This window comes from Gigantopelta aegis, chromosome 10 (assembly GCF_016097555.1).
Source record: "Gigantopelta aegis isolate Gae_Host chromosome 10, Gae_host_genome, whole genome shotgun sequence".
Lineage (NCBI taxonomy): Eukaryota > Metazoa > Mollusca > Gastropoda > Neomphalida > Peltospiridae > Gigantopelta > Gigantopelta aegis.
Window position 1 is genome coordinate 42,154,367 of NC_054708.1, and position 21,005 is coordinate 42,175,371.

The 21,005-nt window shown below is 37.3% G+C and overlaps 1 protein-coding gene across 1 annotated transcript in view; it reads left to right on the plus strand.

Moving 5' to 3' along the window:
* The window catches only part of LOC121383634 (phosphatidylinositide phosphatase SAC2-like), a 296,678-nt gene extending 280,874 nt beyond the window's left edge, over positions 1-15,804 (plus strand). Inside the window, exons 14-20 of the mRNA XM_041513728.1 lie at positions 694-764; positions 2,623-2,859; positions 6,645-6,716; positions 7,777-7,850; positions 8,696-8,851; positions 11,171-11,261; positions 11,882-15,804. Coding sequence (XP_041369662.1) covers positions 694-764; positions 2,623-2,859; positions 6,645-6,716; positions 7,777-7,850; positions 8,696-8,851; positions 11,171-11,261; positions 11,882-13,127 — 1,947 coding nt within the window. The 3' untranslated portion in view covers positions 13,128-15,804. The remainder of the gene's footprint in view (positions 1-693; positions 765-2,622; positions 2,860-6,644; positions 6,717-7,776; positions 7,851-8,695; positions 8,852-11,170; positions 11,262-11,881) is intronic.
* Positions 15,805-21,005: the final 5,201 nt, after the last annotated feature.

The window sequence follows — 21,005 nt, forward strand, 5'->3', positions numbered from 1 at the left end:
AGAAATTAGAAAGTTTTCATTTTAAGTTAATGAGAATGATATAGGCAGAGGTTGATGGATGAGAAACATGAATGAGAATCTGAGCCAGTGTGAAATTGTGGATTTGAACCAGGGTCGTCAGTTTGATTGTCCAGCAACTTATCCAGTAAACCACGGAGCTCACATGATCCCATCTTTAATTGTTAGGGTGGGACGTAACCCAGTGGTAAAGCACTCGGCAGTCAGTCTAGGATCGATCCCAGATCAATTGCCCATTGGGCTATTTCTCATTGCAGCCAGTGCATCACACCACGACTGGCATATCAAAGACTGTGGTATGTGCTATCCTGACTGTGGCAACAAAAAAGATCCTTTACGACTAATGGAAAAATGTAGTGTGTTTATTCTCTAAGAATACATGTACATGTCAAAATTACCAAATGCTTGAAGCATATAATAGCCAATGATTAATAAATCAGTGTGCTCTAGTGGTGGTGTTAAATTACCAAATGCTTGAAGCATATAATAGCCAATGATTAATAAATCAGTGTGCTCTAGTGGTGGTGTTAAATTACCAAATGTTTGAAGCATATAATAGCCAATGATTAATAAATCAGTGTGCTCTAGTGGTGGTGTTAAATGCAACAAACTAACATTCTTTGTTAATGACTTTAAATATATAATACAAATGTATTATTAATGTTGATCTTACAGGGAGATTTCACGAGGACGGGTGAGAGGAAGCTGACGGGGATGATGAAGGATGGGATGTACTCGGCTAACAGGTTGTACCTTTGCTATATTAATCAACAGTGGTGATCAGATATCATCAGTATAAAATCAAATAGTGTTGCTGTACACATTAAGAAAGTTTTAAGAATTGAATGTTATATTTTTGAAGTTCATGCGATGATAAACACCAAAACCGTTTTACACACTGAATGAATGAATGAATGAATGAAATTAATATTTAATGACTATCCGAAATGCCTACAAATAGTTTGCATACTGAGAATATATTTAAAAAAATTAAAAACAGAGTACATGTTTGATGATTTTATGGTCTTCATTTGGAGTTGCAGGATTTGTTTTGTAAGTTGTTTCGGTCATTGAATACATTTTTTAAGTTTAATTTTATTTAATTTTACTTTTATTACTTTTTTTTTTTTTTTTTAACTATTAACATGCACTGAGATAAATATCTTATGTATGCAACTATCAGTGACATGAATAAGTCTATGTTAGGTGAGACATTTAATTCTGCTGAATTCTTCTTGTGATTTATGATCAGGTTATACTGTGTTGACCTCATCTTGTGGTAATAGTTTAATAAGCTGATTCATAGTACAGCGATTTACACATGGGAGCCGAGATATTTGACACTTGGCTTGCACTCTGACAATGGCTGAGCACTGACGGCTGACGGAACATGGTCTGTCATCATCAGTTTTAAACAATGAGTGAATACACCAAGTGTTAACTCCTAACCCTCTCCCCACTTGTTTATATAGTTTGTAAACTGGAAAAATTTCAAACATCCTCTCAGTATTAAAATCAAAACAGTGCTTTACAAGCAGTATTTGTTTTGCCCACATGAACAAAGAGGCCGTCAAATTGTTTGCCCTCATTTGGTCTTTAAAAATATTCAACTTGTTTTGCTTGCCAGGACATAGCTCAGTGATTTAACACTAGCCTGATGCCTGGTCGGTCTAGGATCAATCCCCATAGGTGGGCCCGTCCGGCTATTTCTCATTCCAGCCATTGCTCCACAACTGGTTTAACAAAGGCTGTGGTATGTACTATCCTGTCTGTGGGATTTTGCATATAAATAATCCCTTGCTGCTAGTCAGAAAGAGTAGCCCATTGTGTGGTGGTAGCAGGTTTCCTCTCTCATTATCTGTATCATTGTTAAATAAAATATTCCTTCCTTCCGTCCTTCAAATTCACACTCTGATGTGTGTCTGTTTAACTTTGACAGGTGCTAGGTAGACTACCAAACTTGCTGATGATACATACACACAGTCTAGTCTTGGTGGAGATGGCTGAACAGAACAAAGCCAAATAATCACATCACATTAAGTTTTTCTGCCCCGGGTTGGGCCCCTGGTCTCTCAGAGGCCGAACCCCGGGGCGGACATGCTCAAAACCTCTGTGGTACATGAGCACATTAAGTTGTGTAAAGCAAAAGAAGAAAACAAAAAAAGAAACAAAACACGAGAGAAAAGAAAGGCATTTTTCAGTGACTCAGTCTTATCAAACTTCCTGTGCAACTAAAAAATTTATTAAGTTATTTTACTTTTGCGTTTTGCTTTTACTAGGGTTGAGGTGCTGTGGACATAGGAACAAACATCCTTGGTAGACACATTATCCAATTGCATTTTATTCTGTTTTATCCAATAGCCTATGATGAACACGGGCGTAGGAAGGTGCTAAAAAGTGGGGTGGCACACACACACACACACACAGATATATATAAATACATATATGAATATATAAAAAACATCGCTGCTCCCACAAAGTGGGAGGCACATGCCCCCCTTGCCCCTCCCACTTCCTACGCCAGTGATGAATAAATCTATGTGCTCTAGTGGTGTCATTAAACAAAACTTTTTAACAACTAACATTTATATTCTATACATTAAGGTACTACCTCCGATTCAAGGATGCCTACCGTCAGGCAGTAGTAGACATCACACAAGGTCAGCCAGTGTCAGACGACCTCATGTCACTGGGGTCACGAGTGGAGGTGGAGGATGACACGATTGACCTGATGGAGAAGGAGGAGAACATGAAGATGCTGCTTGAGGACTGTAAGAAGATGTTGATTGTCGAGCCCGAGCAGTGTCTGGGTGGCTGGAGTCTGATCAATGCTAACCCCGTGTAAGTTTATCATTACAGTGTAAATCAGTCATAGATCAACACAAACCCCATGTAAGTTTATCACTACAGTGTAAATCAGTCATAGATCAATGCAGACCCCGTGTAAGTTTATCATTACAGTGTAAATCAGTCATAGATGAACGCAGACCCCATGTAAGTTTATCACTACAGTGTAAATCAGTTATAGATCAATGCAGACCCCGTGTAAGTTTATCATTACAGTGTAAATCAGTCATAGATGAACACAGACCCCGTGTAAGTTTATCACTACAGTGTAAATCAGTCGTAGATGAACGCAGACCCCATGTAAGTTTATCATTACAGTGTAAATCAGTCATAGATGAACGCAGACCCCGTGTAAGTTTATCACTAGAGTGTAAATCAGTCGTAGATGAACGCAGACCCCATGTAAGTTTATCATTACAGTGTAAATCAGTCATAGATGAACGCAGACCCCGTGTAAGTTTATCACTAGAGTGTAAATCAGTTATAGATCAATGCAGACCCCGTGTAAGTTTATCATTACAGTGTAAATCAGTCATAGATGAACACAGACCCCGTGTAAGTTTATCACTACAGTGTAAATCAGTCGTAGATGAACGCAGACCCCATGTAAGTTTATCACTACAGTGTAAATCAGTCATAGATGAACGCAGACCCCGTGTAAGTTTATCATACAGTGTAAATCAGTCATAGATTAATGCAGACCCCGTGTAAGTTTATCACTAGAGTGTAAATCAGTCATAGATGAACGCAGACCCCGTGTAAGTTTATCATTACAGTGTAAATCAGTCATAGATCAACACAAACCCCATGTAAGTTTATCATACAGTGTAAATCAGTCATAGATTAATGCAGACCCCGTGTAAGTTTATCACTAGAGTGTAAATCAGTCATAGATCAATGCAGACCCCGTGTAAGTTTATCATACAGTGTAAATCAGTCATAGATCAATGCAGACCCCGTGTAAGTTTATCATACAGTGTAAATCAGTCATAGATCAATGCAGACCCCGTGTAAGTTTATCATACAGTGTAAATCAGTCATAGATCAATGCAGACCCCGTGTAAGTTTATCATACAGTGTAAATCAGTCATAGATCAATGCAGTGTAAGTTTATCACTACAGTGTAAATCAGTCATAGATCAATGCTAACCCCGTGTAAGTTTATCATACAGTGTAAATCAGTCATAGATGAACGCAGACCCCGTGTAAGTTTATCACTACAGTGTAAATCAGTCATAGATGAACGCAGACCCCGTGTAAGTTTATCACTAGAGTGTAAATCAGTCATAGATGAACGCAGACCCCGTGTAAGTTTATCATTACAGTGTAAATCAGTCATAGATCAACACAAACCCCATGTAAGTTTATCATACAGTGTAAATCAGTCATAGATTAATGCAGACCCCGTGTAAGTTTATCACTAGAGTGTAAATCAGTCATAGATGAACGCAGACCCCGTGTAAGTTTATCATTACAGTGTAAATCAGTCATAGATCAACACAAACCCCATGTAAGTTTATCATACAGTGTAAATCAGTCATAGATTAATGCAGACCCCGTGTAAGTTTATCACTAGAGTGTAAATCAGTCATAGATCAATGCAGACCCCGTGTAAGTTTATCATACAGTGTAAATCAGTCATAGATCAATGCAGACCCCGTGTAAGTTTATCATACAGTGTAAATCAGTCATAGATCAATGCAGACCCCGTGTAAGTTTATCATACAGTGTAAATCAGTCATAGTAAATCAGTCAAATAGATAGATCAACGCAGACCCCGTGTAAGTTTATCATTACAGTGTAAATCAGTCATAGATCAACGCTAACCCCGTGTAAGTTTATCACTAGAGTGTAAATCAGTCATAGATGAACGCAGACCCCGTGTAAGTTTATCATTACAGTGTAAATCAGTCATAGATGAATGCAGACCCCGTGTAAGTTTATCACTAGAGTGTAAATCAGTCATAGATGAACGCAGACCCCGTGTAAGTTTATCATACAGTGTAAATCAGTCATAGATCAACACAAACCCCATGTAAGTTTATCATACAGTGTAAATCAGTCATAGATATGCAGACCCCGTGTAAGTTTATCACTAGTGTAAATCAGTCATAGATCAATGCAGACCCCGCAGAAATCAGTCCAATGCATGTAAGTTTATCATACAGTGTAAATCAGTCATAGATGAACGCAGACCCCGTGTAAGTTTATCAGTGTAAATCAGTCATAGATCAATGCAGACCCCGTGTAAGTTTATCATTACAGTGTAAATCAGTCATAGATGAACACAGACCCCGTGTAAGTTTATCACTACAGTGTAAATCAGTCGTAGATGAACGCAGACCCCATGTAAGTTTATCACTACAGTATAAATCAGTCATAGATGAACGCAGACCCCGTGTAAGTTTATCATACAGTGTAAATCAGTCATAGATTAATGCAGACCCCGTGTAAGTTTATCACTAGAGTGTAAATCAGTCATAGATGAACGCAGACCCCGTGTAAGTTTATCATACAGTGTAAATCAGTCATAGATGAACGCAGACCCCGTGTAAGTTTATCATACAGTGTAAATCAGTCATAGATGAACGCAGACCCCGTGTAAGTTTATCATACAGTGTAAATCAGTCATAGATGAACGCAGACCCCGTGTAAGTTTATCATTACAGTGTAAATCAGTCATAGATCAACACAAACCCCATGTAAGTTTATCATACAGTGTAAATCAGTCATAGATTAATGCAGACCCCGTGTAAGTTTATCACTAGAGTGTAAATCAGTCATAGATCAATGCAGACCCCGTGTAAGTTTATCATTACAGTGTAAATCAGTCATAGATGAACACAGACCCCATGTAAGTTTATCACTACAGTGTAAATCAGTCATAGATGAACGCAGACCCCATGTAAGTTTATCATTACAGTGTAAATCAGTCATAGATGAACGCAGACCCCGTGTAAGTTTATCACTACAGTGTAAATCAGTCATAGATGAACGCAGACCCCGTGTAAGTTTATCATTACAGTGTAAATCAGTCATAGATGAACGCAGACCCCGTGTAAGTTTATCACTAGAGTGTAAATCAGTCATAGATGAACGCAGACCCCGTGTAAGTTTATCATTACAGTGTAAATCAGTCATAGATCAACACAAACCCCATGTAAGTTTATCATACAGTGTAAATCAGTCATAGATTAATGCAGACCCCGTGTAAGTTTATCACTAGAGTGTAAATCAGTCATAGATCAATGCAGACCCCGTGTAAGTTTATCATTACAGTGTAAATCAGTCATAGATGAACACAGACCCCGTGTAAGTTTATCACTACAGTGTAAATCAGTCGTAGATGAACGCAGACCCCATGTAAGTTTATCACTACAGTGTAAATCAGTCATAGATGAACGCAGACCCCGTGTAAGTTTATCATACAGTGTAAATCAGTCATAGATTAATGCAGACCCCGTGTAAGTTTATCACTAGAGTGTAAATCAGTCATAGATGAACACAGACCCCGTGTAAGTTTATCACTACAGTGTAAATCAGTCGTAGATGAACGCAGACCCCGTGTAAGTTTATCATTACAGTGCAAATCAGTCATAGATCAATGCTGACCCCATGTAAGTTTATCACTATAATGTAAGTCAGTCGCAGAACCTGAACAATGTTTGATCAATCTATCTGAAGCCTATAATATTCCTCAGTTAACAGAATGTGTTTTTTAACATATACACTTTGAATTTTAAGTACCACCACTGAATTGGTTATAATTGTTTTTGCAGGGAAGGAGATCCGGATCGTCAGGAAATGGACATTATTCTCCTGCTCAGCCAGAGGGCGATATATGTAGCATGGTAAATACAGTTAACTTTATATACACACATTTCTACTCAGTGTGTGTTATATTTGTATGATGTATCTGAGATTGCTGCTTTTAAAATGCCTGCTGTGAAGTCATTATAGGTTTTGGTAAACGGTCTGCTCAAACTATTGAAAGTTTTCTATATGATACATATGAACAATTCTTTGTGACCATATTATTTTCCACTATCCATGTTTGCGCTGGTTTTGGATGATGAAATTCATGAGAATGTAGTGTATTTTGTTCTTTTAATTCCTTTTTGTTTTCATTTAGAATACTGAGTGCTTACATGTATGTGTGTTTTACTGTGTCAGGTCAGCTTTGAAACTGAACTCATTGTATGGATATTTAATGTGTCTGCAAGATTCGTGATTTGACCATTAACTGTCAGTGTCAACTGTAATTACACATTATTCATAACTTTATATTATTATATTGCAATAGTGACATATGAACACACACACACATGCACACACACATGCATGGTAAAAATCACCTTAAGAAGTGAAATGTTCATATTTTTATAGATGCCATCTAACTCAGATTTGACATATACTACAGCTGCCATCTAACTCAGATTTGACATATACTACAGCTGTCATTTAACTCAGATTTGACATATACTACAGCTGCCATCTTACTCAGATTTGACATATTACAGCTGCCATCTAACTCAGATTTGACATACTACAGCTGCCATCTAATTCAGATTTGACATATTACAGCTGCCATCTAATTCAGATTTGACATACTACAGCTGCCATCTAACTCAGATTTGACATATTACAGCTGCCATCTAAGTCAGATTTGACATACCACAGATGGCAGTCAGACACAGATTTGACATACTACATATGGCATCTAATCAGATTTGACATACTACAGCTAACATCTAAGTCAGATTTGACATACTACAGCTGCCATCTAACTCAGATTTGACATACCACAGCTGCCATCTTAACTCAGATTTGACATACCACAGATGGCAGTCAAACACAGATTTGACATACTACAGTAACGTGGCATTCTTACTAACTTGTTATTTTTTTCAGGTATGATGACGAAGAGGAAGCAGTTACACAGTATCAGAGAATATTTTTGGAAGATTTGGACAAAATAGAAATAGGTAAAAATGATAAATAATTGTTGAAAGATATGTCACTAACATAAGTTTAATGTCATGGTCATCAAGTTTTAAAATGATGGTTTTTAACACATAAGGGCGGGACAAAGCCCAATGGTAAAGCACCCGTCTGATGCTCTATCAGTCTAAGATTGATCCCTAGTGGTGGATCCATTGGGCTATTTCTCATTCCAGCCAATGCACCACGACTGACGTATCAAAGGACATGTATGTGCTGCCTTGTCTGTGGGATGGTGCATATAAAAGATCCCTTACTATTAATGGAAACAGTATTGGGTTTCATCTCTATGACAATATGTCAAAATGACCAAGTGTTAGACATCCAATAGCCGTTGATGAATAAATTATAGTGGTGTCGGTAAACAAAACAAACTTGAACTTGAACTAGTTTTAACCCATAGGACTAGAGGAAGCTCCAGCTACTGTTTGATGTAGAGGTCAGTTGTGAAATATCAGTACCTTTATGGTACAGTAACTGTTGTAATGATTATCTCGATCCTCACCATGAACAAGAAATACTATATTAAGTTGTGAAATATCTGTACCTTTATGGTACAGTAACTGTTGTAATGATTATCTCGATCCTCACCATGAACAAGAAATACTATATTCAGTTGTGAAATATCAGTACCTTTATGGTACAGTAACTGTTGTAATGATTATCTCAATCCTCACCATGAACAAGAAATACTATATTCAGTTGTGAAATATCAGTACCTTTATGGTACAGTAACTGTTGTAATGATTATCTCGATCCACACCATGAACAAGAAATACTGTATATACCTAACGCTCACTGTAAAAGATGATTTGTGATCTAATTGTAGGTATGGAACCATCAATGTTCCGGTCACGGTTCATATGCCTCAGATTACATTATCACCATCTGGCAGAGGATGGCTTTTTCCACACATTCCGTGCACCAAGTACCCGACTGTTCAACAACCTGACCATTGCAGTGAAGGACAAAGAGGATGCCAAGGGTATAACGTATTTCCTATTAAAGACACTGAGGCCGTGCAAACTAATGTTAGCTAATTACAGCCTTTCCTTCTGGTTGCAGGCATGATTGGTTCTTGAAAATCGAGATGAAAACCTTTTGCAAATTTGTTCGCCAAACTGTAAATTTGTTGACTAATTTTTATTATTTTTCACAAATGCCAACTTAAATTTGGCAAATGACAGTGTGAGCCCTGCTTCAAATAACATACAGAGTACTTTTAGCTTTTGATTAAATGATCAATTTTGGAAAATTCATTAAAAGATACGTACTTCACAAACTAGGGACTTTGATTTTAATGCACACTCTTCAAGAATGTAATGGCCAGAAGCTGTTGTACACACAGATTATACTTCTCTACCAAACAGACCTGTATGTCCTACTTCTCTACCAAACAGACCTGTATGTCCTACTTCTCTACCAAACAGACCTGTATCTCCTTACAGCAGATTATACTTCTCTACCAAACAGACCTGCATGTCCTACTTCTCTACCAAACAGACCTGTATCTCCTTACAGCAGATTATACTTCTCTACCAAACAGACCTGCATGTCCTACTTCTCTACCAAACAGACCTGCATGTCCTACTTCTCTACCAAACAGACCTGTATCTCCTTACAGCAGATTATACTTCTCTACCAAACAGACCTGCATGTCCTACTTCTCTACCAAACAGACCTGTATCTCCTTACAGCAGATTATACTTCTCTACCAAACAGACCTGCATGTCCTACTTCTCTACCAAACAGACCTGCATGTCCTACTTCTCTACCAAACAGACCTGTATCTCCTTACAGCAGATTATACTTCTCTACCAAACAGACCTGTATGTCCTACTTCTCTACCAAACAGACCTGCATGTCCTACTTCTCTACCAAACAGACCTGTATCTCCTTACAGCAGATTATACTTCTCTACCAAACAGACCTGCATGTCCTACTTCTCTACCAAACAGACCTGCATGTCCTACTTCTCTACCAAACAGACCTGTATCTCCTTACAGCAGATTATACTTCTCTACCAAACAGACCTGTACGTCCTTACAGCAGATTATACTTCTCTACCAAACAGACCTGTATGTCCTACTTCTCTACCAAACAGACCTGTATCTCCTTACAGCAGATTATACTTCTCTACCAAACAGACCTGTATGTCCTGACAGCAGATTATACTTCTCTACCAAACAGACCTGTATCTCCTTACAGCAGATTATACTTCTCTACCAAACAGACCTGTATGTCCTGACAGCAGATTATACTTCTCTACCAAACAGACCTGTACGTCCTTACAGCAGATTATACTTCTCTACCAAACAGACCTGTACGTCCTTACAGCAGATTATACTTCTCTACCAAACAGACCTGTATGTCCTACTTCTCTACCAAACAGACCTGTATCTCCTTACAGCAGATTATACTTCTCTACCAAACAGACCTGTATGTCCTGACAGCAGATTATACTTCTCTACCAAACAGACCTGTACGTCCTTACAGCAGATTATACTTCTCTACCAAACAGACCTGTACGTCCTTACAGCAGATTATACTTCTCTACCAAACAGACCTGTACGTCCTTACAGCAGATTATACTTCTCTACCAAACAGACCTGCATGTCCTACTTCTCTACCAAACAGACCTGTATGTCCTTACAGATGATGTAATTAATTACCGCTGTCTAGACACAAAAGTACATACTGATATGAACATCACAGGATATGGTAAAATAACCTGCTACCCCTAAAATGGTAATGGACATTATCAGCCATCATGCTTTATTACTGTAAATAATTCTGTAAAACCCTTGATTAAGTATACTTACCCCATCTAAAATCAAAGAACTGACCAATTGCGTAGTCCCAAAGAAAAGTAAATTATTACTTGTGTGTCGTGAGTGGTTGTTTTTGCTCCAACATAGCCTATTAGTATGCATTTTTTATTTGGATTTTTTAAGAGAGAAAAATACTATAACCCCATTTCATTCTGTTAATGCAAATTGAAATATATTTAGTTAAATAGTTTATTATGATCAAAGGGAAGCACATTGTCGTAAATTACAGCATTTGTTTACACTGTGCATACAGGAGTTGGCTGCCCCCAGTTAGCAGGAATAATCATGGGGTTTTTTTGTTAACTGTAAAATTATGCATTTTTCATTTCGTGAAGTGTCAATATGTGTTGGTGGTCCGGGTATTCATCTTTCCAACACATAATTAAGGCTCAGGTTTGAGTTCAATTCCCCTTTAATTTGTTACACTTTGATCTATGTATTAAATGTGTGGAGATTTTTGTTATTGCTTACAGAATCACTGAAAGCAATCTGCCAGACATTTGTGGCTGCCCAGAAGATTTTATCTCTTGATTTGGAGTGTGTTGATCGACAGAAGCTTGATCGGTAGGTGTTTTATGTCATACTGGATGTCGCAACTGTTTGTCTCTCCTGGAACAAAATCTCTCTGCAAGGCTAAATATAAGAGTTATCTCCCTATTGACTGCATCAGCCTTTTGTCATTTACCATTTTTAATAGACTTACAGCACAGGTAATAGTTTATGCTCATAATTTTATGTTGAGTTATACTGAGTTTGACATATAGATTTCATTTTCTAGTAATTATAATTATTCCTATAATTATGCATTTAACCAAACAAACATTGATCCTAATTTGAAATTTCTTTTCATTTACAATTCATTTTAATTTTTATTATTTTATGACCTGAAAGTCAAATCAGAGTAGTTCTTTTTTTCTTTTTTTTCGGGGGTGGGGGAGGGGAGGGGTCGCCTGTTTTTGGGTGGGTTTTTTTTTATTGATTTATTGATTTATTTACTTATTTATTTTTATTATTTATTTTTGTTCTAAGAAGACAAATAACAGCCTTTTCTTCAATTCGTCAAATGTTGATAGTCCTTTGTTGTGGGTTAATGTTTTTCAGTGTCATACATAAAGTGTTTAGGTTTTTATTAGATTGTTGGTGTAAAGTGATTGTTTGATGTATCTAAATCTGTTTGTTTACAGAAAAAAGTGTCCGCCACATCCTGAAGTCACAAATATCCATAAACAGCAGCAGGAGAATTCTCTGGCTGGAATCCGGTTACCTCGAGATATTTCCACCGAAATACCACTCAAGAGTCCAGTAGCTGTGCCCGGCGATGATCAGTTGAAATCTGACGTCAAGGACAAGCTGGATTCTGAACTGCAAGCAGCCAATGAAAACACACAACATCAGAAATCTCCAAAGTCTCCAATGAGCTTTCTGCCTGCAGCTCTGAGACAACCATTTTCGAAGCAGTCCTTTTCAGTTTTGAATGCAAATATGAATGCAGGATTAAATATTCATTTCCCCAACATGCCCAAAATGAATCTTCAGGATTTGAATCCTGTGAATTTCGTTAAAAATGGACCTGCAGGAAAAGCAGCAGTTACATTTTCCAAGGTGTTCCACATGACTGACTACTCGAGCAGTGAGAGTGAGGAAGGAGTTGGTGCTGATGATGATGAGGACTTGATGCTGGATAGTTGTGGCATTCTGGCCACAAGTCCAAGCAATCTGCTCTTAAAAGCAGCTGCAAGTAAAGCTTCTGAGCAAAACAGAAGTGGAACAAAGGAGAGAACAAAGACATTGGTTGTCATCAAGACTGAAAGTGAAAATCCACATTTGGAAAATGATCTTCCTCGTACAGAAAATGAACAAACCGTCTTCAGTTTAGACTCTGATGAAAGTAATGTGAATCTCGCTTCTGAATCAGTTCCAACTCAGCAGGGAATCTCAGCCTCTACAGATCAAGACCTTATCAAGTTTAATATGGGAGACACTCTTCAAACAAGTGTGCCTGGCACAGCAGAAGCCGAAGCCGTGGATCATAAGCCGCAAGATGAATTGGTGCCAAAATGTTCAGAAAAGAAGTATGATGAACTCTTACCGAGGTTGCAGTCATCTGCCTCCAAGCACAACTCACCTCGGTCTTCACGACTCTTTCACAGCAACATGAAGATCTCCCTCAGTGACACAAGCATAACCCTCAATAAGACATCGGACGAGCTGCCCTCTGGTAAAAAGAATACCGCTGGAAGCACAAGTCCCTTCAGCAGATTCAAAGTGCGAATGGCCAATTTAAGTCTGCCCACAAGCAGCCCCAAGGGACAGGTGGTCATCCACAAGGGAATGGTTCGCAAGTCTCAGAGATTGCTGGAGAACTTTGAAAAAATGGCTAGAGAGAAACTGGGTGATGAAGAGTGCCGGTCTAGGATTATATTTATATAAATTTCCCCATCTCTCTTGCCAGTTTTAAAATTTTATTTCATGCTTAAACACATAATCAGGGTTCATCTTGTTGGTTGCCAAATTACATGTAGCTGATATCGTAGTGACTAGGGGATTTTTTGTGCTTTTTTTCTAGAAACACTGTTTGACCACACAAACATATATACACAGTGTTCATTATATTAATGAACCTGCTTATTCACAGTGGACAACCATATTAAACACCTTCCTAACCAATGTAATTAACATGTAACATAATTTGTAAAGTATAGCTGGCACAGAAGTTTAAAAGTGCCAATGAAAGTTGCCAATTGTCACCTTATTTTACTAACCTGCACATCCTGAGTTTAATCTGGAAAGTTAGCAGCATTATCTAATAGCAGCTGTTTTTATATCAGGTGTCTGGTAAATCAGAAACTTTGTCCAAAAAGCAAGTGGAGAGAACAAACCTGCTACCTCCTTCCACGTGCCAGTAAGGAGTCCCATTATATGCACTAATCCACAAACAGAATAGGATATCCCATAGCCTGTGATACTACACGATTGGAGCACTTGTTGGAGTGAATAGTAACCCATTGGGGATCGATCCTAGGAGCCATCACACCTCAAGCAACCATGAGAGAAACAACAGTTCCTGGATCATAATTTGAGTCGAACTGGAATAGTTTGACATGGGTTTTAATGACAGAACTTTTCAAGATCTGGATCAGAATGTAAGACTCTCATGATTCAGGAATATCAACATGTACAGTGAACCGTCTCCAAACCGGACACCCACAGGACCAAGTAAAATGTCTAGTTTAATAAGGGTCGTCTGGTTTAGAGAGGTTCTCTTTTGCGCTGATATTTAAAAAAAGGGACCGTGAAAAACATCCGGTTTTGAAGGAATTCCAGTTTACAGAGGGTCCGGTTTTGAGTGGTTTCACTGTATTTGTAAGTCTTCATAGGGCAGCTGCTTGTACCTTGGTGTTGTCTCGTGTTGTGTTATTGTAAGTACTAATGTTTTACTCATTCCGATATCGTTGTAGTCATAATAAGTATTATGTGAAAATTTTTGAATCTGGTGCATTCTTGTATGTTTTTCTAGAATGTACCTGTAATTGGTTGATATGTATATAGCACGCTGTTTTAGGTTGCATACCTTAAGAGATCTCATAGGCTGAATTGTGTTCACTTATAGTGTCAGAACATGCACGCAAGCTGGTCTTGTATTCCAGGTCACAGAATGACAGAATTCAGGGCTTTGTAATTATAAGACAATAAAAGTTACTTTGAATAAAGTTATAGGCAGGAAAGACGTACGGTTTAAGTCAGTTATAAGACAATAAAAGTTACTTTGAATAAAGTTATAGGCAGGAAAGACGTACGGTTTAAGTCAGTTATAAGACAATAAAAGTTACTTTGAATAAAGTTATAGGCAGGAAAGACGTACGGTTTAAGTCCGTTAAAAATAAGGTCGCATAGCATCAGAGCAGGTCAGTGATGTAATTGATTGTTGAAGATTTACCCAACTAAGATTCAAGCAAGATGCTCTAGGTGAAGTAACCGATGTCCCGGTATCTAGACTGGCTGCTCAGAACAAATCTTATGGAAGAGAAGACTTGCTAAAACCACAAACGAAAGAGCTGAAGGTATTTTGAATACACTTAGCCATAAAGAGGATAGAACATACCATATAGCCTTTTGAACATAAATATATGTCATTTGAGGAGCACTACATACCAGTGTGATTATTCATAATTTCATGAACCGATGTCTAATGTAGGATTTGTAGAATCTAATATTTTAAAACTCACTGCTTGTATGTATTATTATGTCTCAGTAGAGAGTCGCGTCAATATGTTCTGTAGTGATTAAATCATTCCATTTGACTGCTATGTTCTTGTGATTATAAAAATTTTTTAAACACTTATAATGCTAAATCTGGTGCTGTGGTGAAAATATACTCATATTTTGGAGTTAGCTGAATAGATCTGATCCCTTTTTAAAAAATTATTATTATTATTATTTATTTATTTATTATTATTTTATTATTATTATTATTATTATTATTATTATTGGAATACTGAAGTTGTTGAAATCTGAAACTGAATAATTTAGTGTTTTATAGTTACTGTACTGAAAATTATGATGTTAATTTTTGTGATGTTTTATGGAGTATTAAGTCACAAGAATACTCAGTTCAATTTACATTTACAGTTACATTGTATTTTAATGTTTTGCGGTAGTAATGTTTCGGTGCACATGCACATGTATGTGTATGTAATTGCATATGACTTTATGTGTCTATATTATAACTGCATATTTTAGATTCTGCATATTTTGTTGACAAATAGTTTATACATGTATGTATTTTTCAGAAATTGTATTATAGATAATGTGATGGATTCCTGGTTACAAAATTATATACTTAAAATACATAGATCTGTGTTAGACTTTCAAAACATAAATGGTGCATTTATACACATACTTGTCAAATGCTTTAAGACATTATCTCCACAGGTTACAACCTCATCTGCACGTGTGTACACATAACGAAGCGAGCATGCAGACACCACACAACACATACAGTGTACACGTGCACAGCACACAGACAAGGACAAAACACAACACATACATGTACATATACTCAGCACAATATACACACACACGCACACACACACACACACACACACAAATGTACATATACTCAGCACAATATACACATGCACACATATACACCCCATACCACACACACACACATGCACCCCATACCACAAACACACATGCACCCCATACCATACACATACATACACACACATACACATACACACACACACACACACAAACACACATGCACCCCATACCATACACACAAACACACATACACAAACACACACACACACACACACAAACATACAGACACATATACACACATACATACACACACAAACACACATTTTTATACCACATTTCTCTCCGTATATCTGCACACTGGTAACTTTATTTTTGAAGTTCTCACAATTGGTGTGCATGTGTGTGTGTCTATGCATGTGTATGTGTGTCTGTTTGTATTTAATGATGATCTAGCTACTTATAATAATTTAAACTTGATTTCTTTTCAACTTGACCTGACATTAAACTAATGGAAATGTTGCCATATTACACAAGACTGCATGGCCCAAACATCCCAACAGCCAATATGGAATGGTTTAAACATGTTCAACGAGTCCTCTCCTACCTGGTTCAATCATACTAGCAGGTTTCTTCTTTCTCCCTCAAACGCGATGGTTTGGACCGTAAGAGTGACTCTTACTGTCCAAACCATCGTGGTTTTTTGTGTTGATTTAGTCAAGTGTTTTTAATGTGAATTGGTTTTATCCATGTTTATTGTTACTCTTTGCGAGTTTATTTGTAGTTTTCTTTCTTTAATAAGTGTTATTTTTATCACTTATCTATTCGATTCATTGTACTTGGGTGGCCACAATTTATTGTGCTGAAGCAATGGTCACAAAACTTCTTTTTTTTTAAACAATTGCTATTTAAACTAGTGTGTACATTTAAATTAAAGAGTTTCAGCTTTGTTAAATGCATTTGTGTTAACAAGTGAATTCAAACTGATCCAGACTTTTTCTCTTTTTTTCTAAAAAATTTAATGATTTATCATTTATGTTAACACTGTACAGTGTTAGTAATGCATGTACATGTATAAATTGCATACTTTGATATGGAAAGAGGATTTTTACTTTTTAAAATTATTTTTTATAAATGGCAGATGTAAAACTGAAGTTGTATTTTTGTTGCTGTACCCTATATTCTCATAATTAACCTGTTCTGTTTGAGGTTAAACTGCCTTGAATGTTGTTTACCTTATTGTTCCTTAATTTCCATTAATAATTGTTATTTTTCACACAACCATGTGAGAGATCACCCTTTGTAGATCATGTTCATCTCCAGCATACATAGGAGATCACTTTTGACTTATGAATGGTTGCTCCTCTGTGATGTCCCAATCACTACAGGCATACCCCCCCCCCCCCCCCCCCAAAATAAGCACACTTGAAACTGAATGCTCTGTGACATATAAATTAAGCTGAAACTGAATGCTCAAAAATGAATAAGTTAACTGGAAGTGCAAGTACTGTAAATAAGAAATAGAATACAGCTGTGCATTTGTGTCCTTTAGATAACATTTGTCACAATTAACATCCCCAAAATGTATGCATATATCGGCTATACAATTAAAAATGGTATGCATATATAATATTAATTCTTGGTGTCAGAACAGGAAGAGCCTCTAGGTAAATACTCACAAATCTCGTCAAATCTTTTCTTTCACCATTAGTCGTTTACACAAATGCACCAATGTTATCAGTGGAATTCCACTGATTTTGTGATACTAGTACTTAAAACATTCAGGGACAGGTACCTCCTTGTTGAATGGCTGGACTGCTGTGCACACAGGATGAATACCCAGAATTATTCCCAGACAAAATAGCCATATTTAGTTGCCTCTGGGGACTGACCTATAGTTCCTGGTTTGCGTACGTTCACTCTGCCCCTAAACCGTTTACCGGCGCCTTGCATGGTGTCTGTTGATCCTCTCTTGGCTCTCAGGTCGCCTTCTCAACCATCCACTCCCCTTTTCTTTCTTTCTTCAGTTTATTTCCATGCTTATATCCAATCGAGGTTAAAGCACGCTGTCCTGGACACACACACACCTCAGCTATCTGAACTGTAAGTCCAGGACAGTGGGCTAGTTGTTAGTGGTTAGTGAGAGAAAGGAGGGTGTATAGTGGTCTTACACCTACCCATTGAGTCATTAAAACTCACTCTGGGTGGGAGCCAGTACCGGGCTGCGAACCGTATATCTACCAGCTTTATGTCCGATGGCGTAACCATGACACCACCGAGGTCGGTGATCTTAACCTCTGTCTGGATTGGGGACGAACTCCTTTTCCCCACATAATGTTTGAAAAACAAAAAGTTCAATAATCGCACAATTCAAATAGAAAAATTATCTTGAACTCATGGCACAGCAAAATTATTGTAATTCGGTAAAACCTAGATGGGTATATAGCACAAATGCTGACCAGGAAAATTGAGAAAAGATAACTCTAGGCTACAAAATTAGCTGGTCTCATGCACACCCTAATAGCATTTTGTTAGTGGGTAACAAAACATTTATGACTCAAATGATGTCACCAAAATTGATTTTTATGTAATATTCTCTATGTTAGCTTCTTTTTAAAGACATATTTTAAACAATTATTTTATATGGCTACTAATTAAGACGTTAGATTTTTAGATGACATTTTATTGATTTTTAGTATTTTTGAGTAAAATCGAAAAGTGTTGTTGAATTTAACAGTTTTGTTCATGACAATTTTCAACATTGCCATACACTTTCTCTGTATTCTGCTCTTCACAGCTCACTTGAAATTGATTGTCGTCGTATTTTATTAAATCTTAAACAGTGTTATAGCTTTTTATAATATACTGAATTCTATTGAAAATGCATACACCACCCAATATTGAGTTGTTATTACTATTGCATAGGTGAGTTTGCTATAAAACACACAATAACCGTAACCCTGGTATACAATTTTTAGTTGTTATTACTATTGCATGGGCGAGTTTGCTATAAAACACACAATAACCGTAACCCTGGTATACAATTTTGAGTTGTTATTACTATTGCATGGGCGAGTTTGCTATAAAACACACAATAACCGTAACCCTGGTATACAAATTTGAGTTGTTATTACTATTGCATGGGCGAGTTTGCTATAAAACACACAATAACCGTAACCCTGGTATACAATTTTGAGTTGTTATTACTATCGCATGTGTGAGTTTGCTATAAACCACACAATAACCGTAACCCTGGTATACAATTTTGGGTCATACAAAATCAGTTACCGGGTACATGTAAATGTATTCGTTTTTTCTTCTCATCCCTTTTACAATTACAAATCTGACTGGTGTATTTTCAGTGGGGTTCCGTATATTATTACAGTTTGAAATAAATAAATCTTGCTGTCAGATTAAATAGCATTGTTACATGCCACAAAGATAAAACACAATATATTAAGGAATATTTATTTAGCCATGATTGAGCTATACAGCGAGATGTCGATAATCCGGACTCCATTAGTCTGGAAACCCCACATTACGGACACCCAACATACACAACAAACTCTCCACTATATAAATGTGTTCGTTAATCTGGATATTCAGCTTCCGGACCCGGACAACCATTATCAAAAACAATTTGTTCAAAATAAAGACAAATTGCTTCACTCAATCGGACGTAATTTCTTCAAACTGATCATTTAACTAGAAAAAAATAAATAACTTGCTTCGAGTTTGTTCAACCATGGCCAATAAGCATCAGTATCCACCACCATGGCCAGTAAACCCCAACAGACAATTAAAATGTGCCATAAGTTAGGTCTCACAACTTGTTTAATTGCCGTATTTGACCGGAAATTAGCCATTGTCTGTGAATAAGCCCCCCTCCCCCTCCGTTTTGATAGCATTCAAGAAATTAGGCCCACATCCGTAAATAAGCCCACCCCCAACTTCGTCACTTTATAAATAACACTTTATAAATAACACGAAAATGCAAGTTTGCTCAAAGTTCATTTAAAACGTCATACCCTCCTGCAAGTAATTAAACACAAATGTAACACAATATTTTACCGCCAGTGAGATTAAGCAGTCTAACAGTAACAGTGTGTAACACTGTTTTCAATTTCATGCTTGCAGTATTTCTTTGAAGTACCCAAACCCCCATCTTCATAAATCAAGGCTAATATTCGTTCCTCGTATTCAGCCTTGATACATGTAGTCAAGATTACTGGGCAATATTTTCGAAGCTATCTTAGCCTACGAAATCATGAAATTATGGTAAGCTATGACGTCACTATGGCGTGCGCTGTAGTGACGTCACAACCTACGACGCTTTTACGATTTCGTAGCGCTAAGATGACTTCGAAAATAGGGCCCCTGATATCCACTACTAGCGCCCTCTATTGGAAGAAAATTTGTAACACTGATTATGTCCCTTACACGATGACATCGCTGACCAATCACAGCATCGGTAACATGTGACAATCTTGAAAGCAATATCAAAAATTAAGGTAGCACTATACCAATTAATTTCCGGCTGGGTCAAAGTTCGAGGTGCACCGAACTTTTGAGAGAAGTTAACACCACAAGTCCTGTGATTGGTTATAAAAATGAGTGTGTTGGTTGTAAAAAAAATTAGTTTCATCTGGGCTAAAAATGTATACAATTTTAATTCATCTAGTACCACTGTGTCAAGTAGCCTTGTGCTTGGAACATGTATGGGGTGCATGTAAAAAAAAGTACTAAAATTTTGTGTGAAACTAGGGGTGTTGTAAAAACATCTGGTTATGCCATGAAAGGTACCATTTTCTGCAGTTAATACTTTGAGGTAGGGGTTGTAGTACTGATATTTATGGGTCATAGTTTGGGTCATAGTTTGGTTGATGTATTGCATATAGTGTTTTTAAACACAAACGTTAACATGGTCGCCTATGGGATTTGAATTGGTATAGTCCAACCTTAACCGCCGGACGCTGACATCTTTGTTTACAATAACAAGGGAATCTATAAGGAGCGTTGCGATTCGTTGCAATCAGATCTCATCGCATCCAATGAAATTTAAGCATTTTGTGGCACGATTTCTTGACGACATGTACTGTCATTGTATCAAGGCTGAATACGAGGAACGAATATTAGCTCTTGATTTATGAAGATGCCCAAACCCAAGGCTGAACTGAAAACAAATGTCTATTTTTACCAACACACTGCGTCTGCTGTTAATGCTAATTAGGCAAATACCTTATTCTGATTGGCTAAGAACAATGA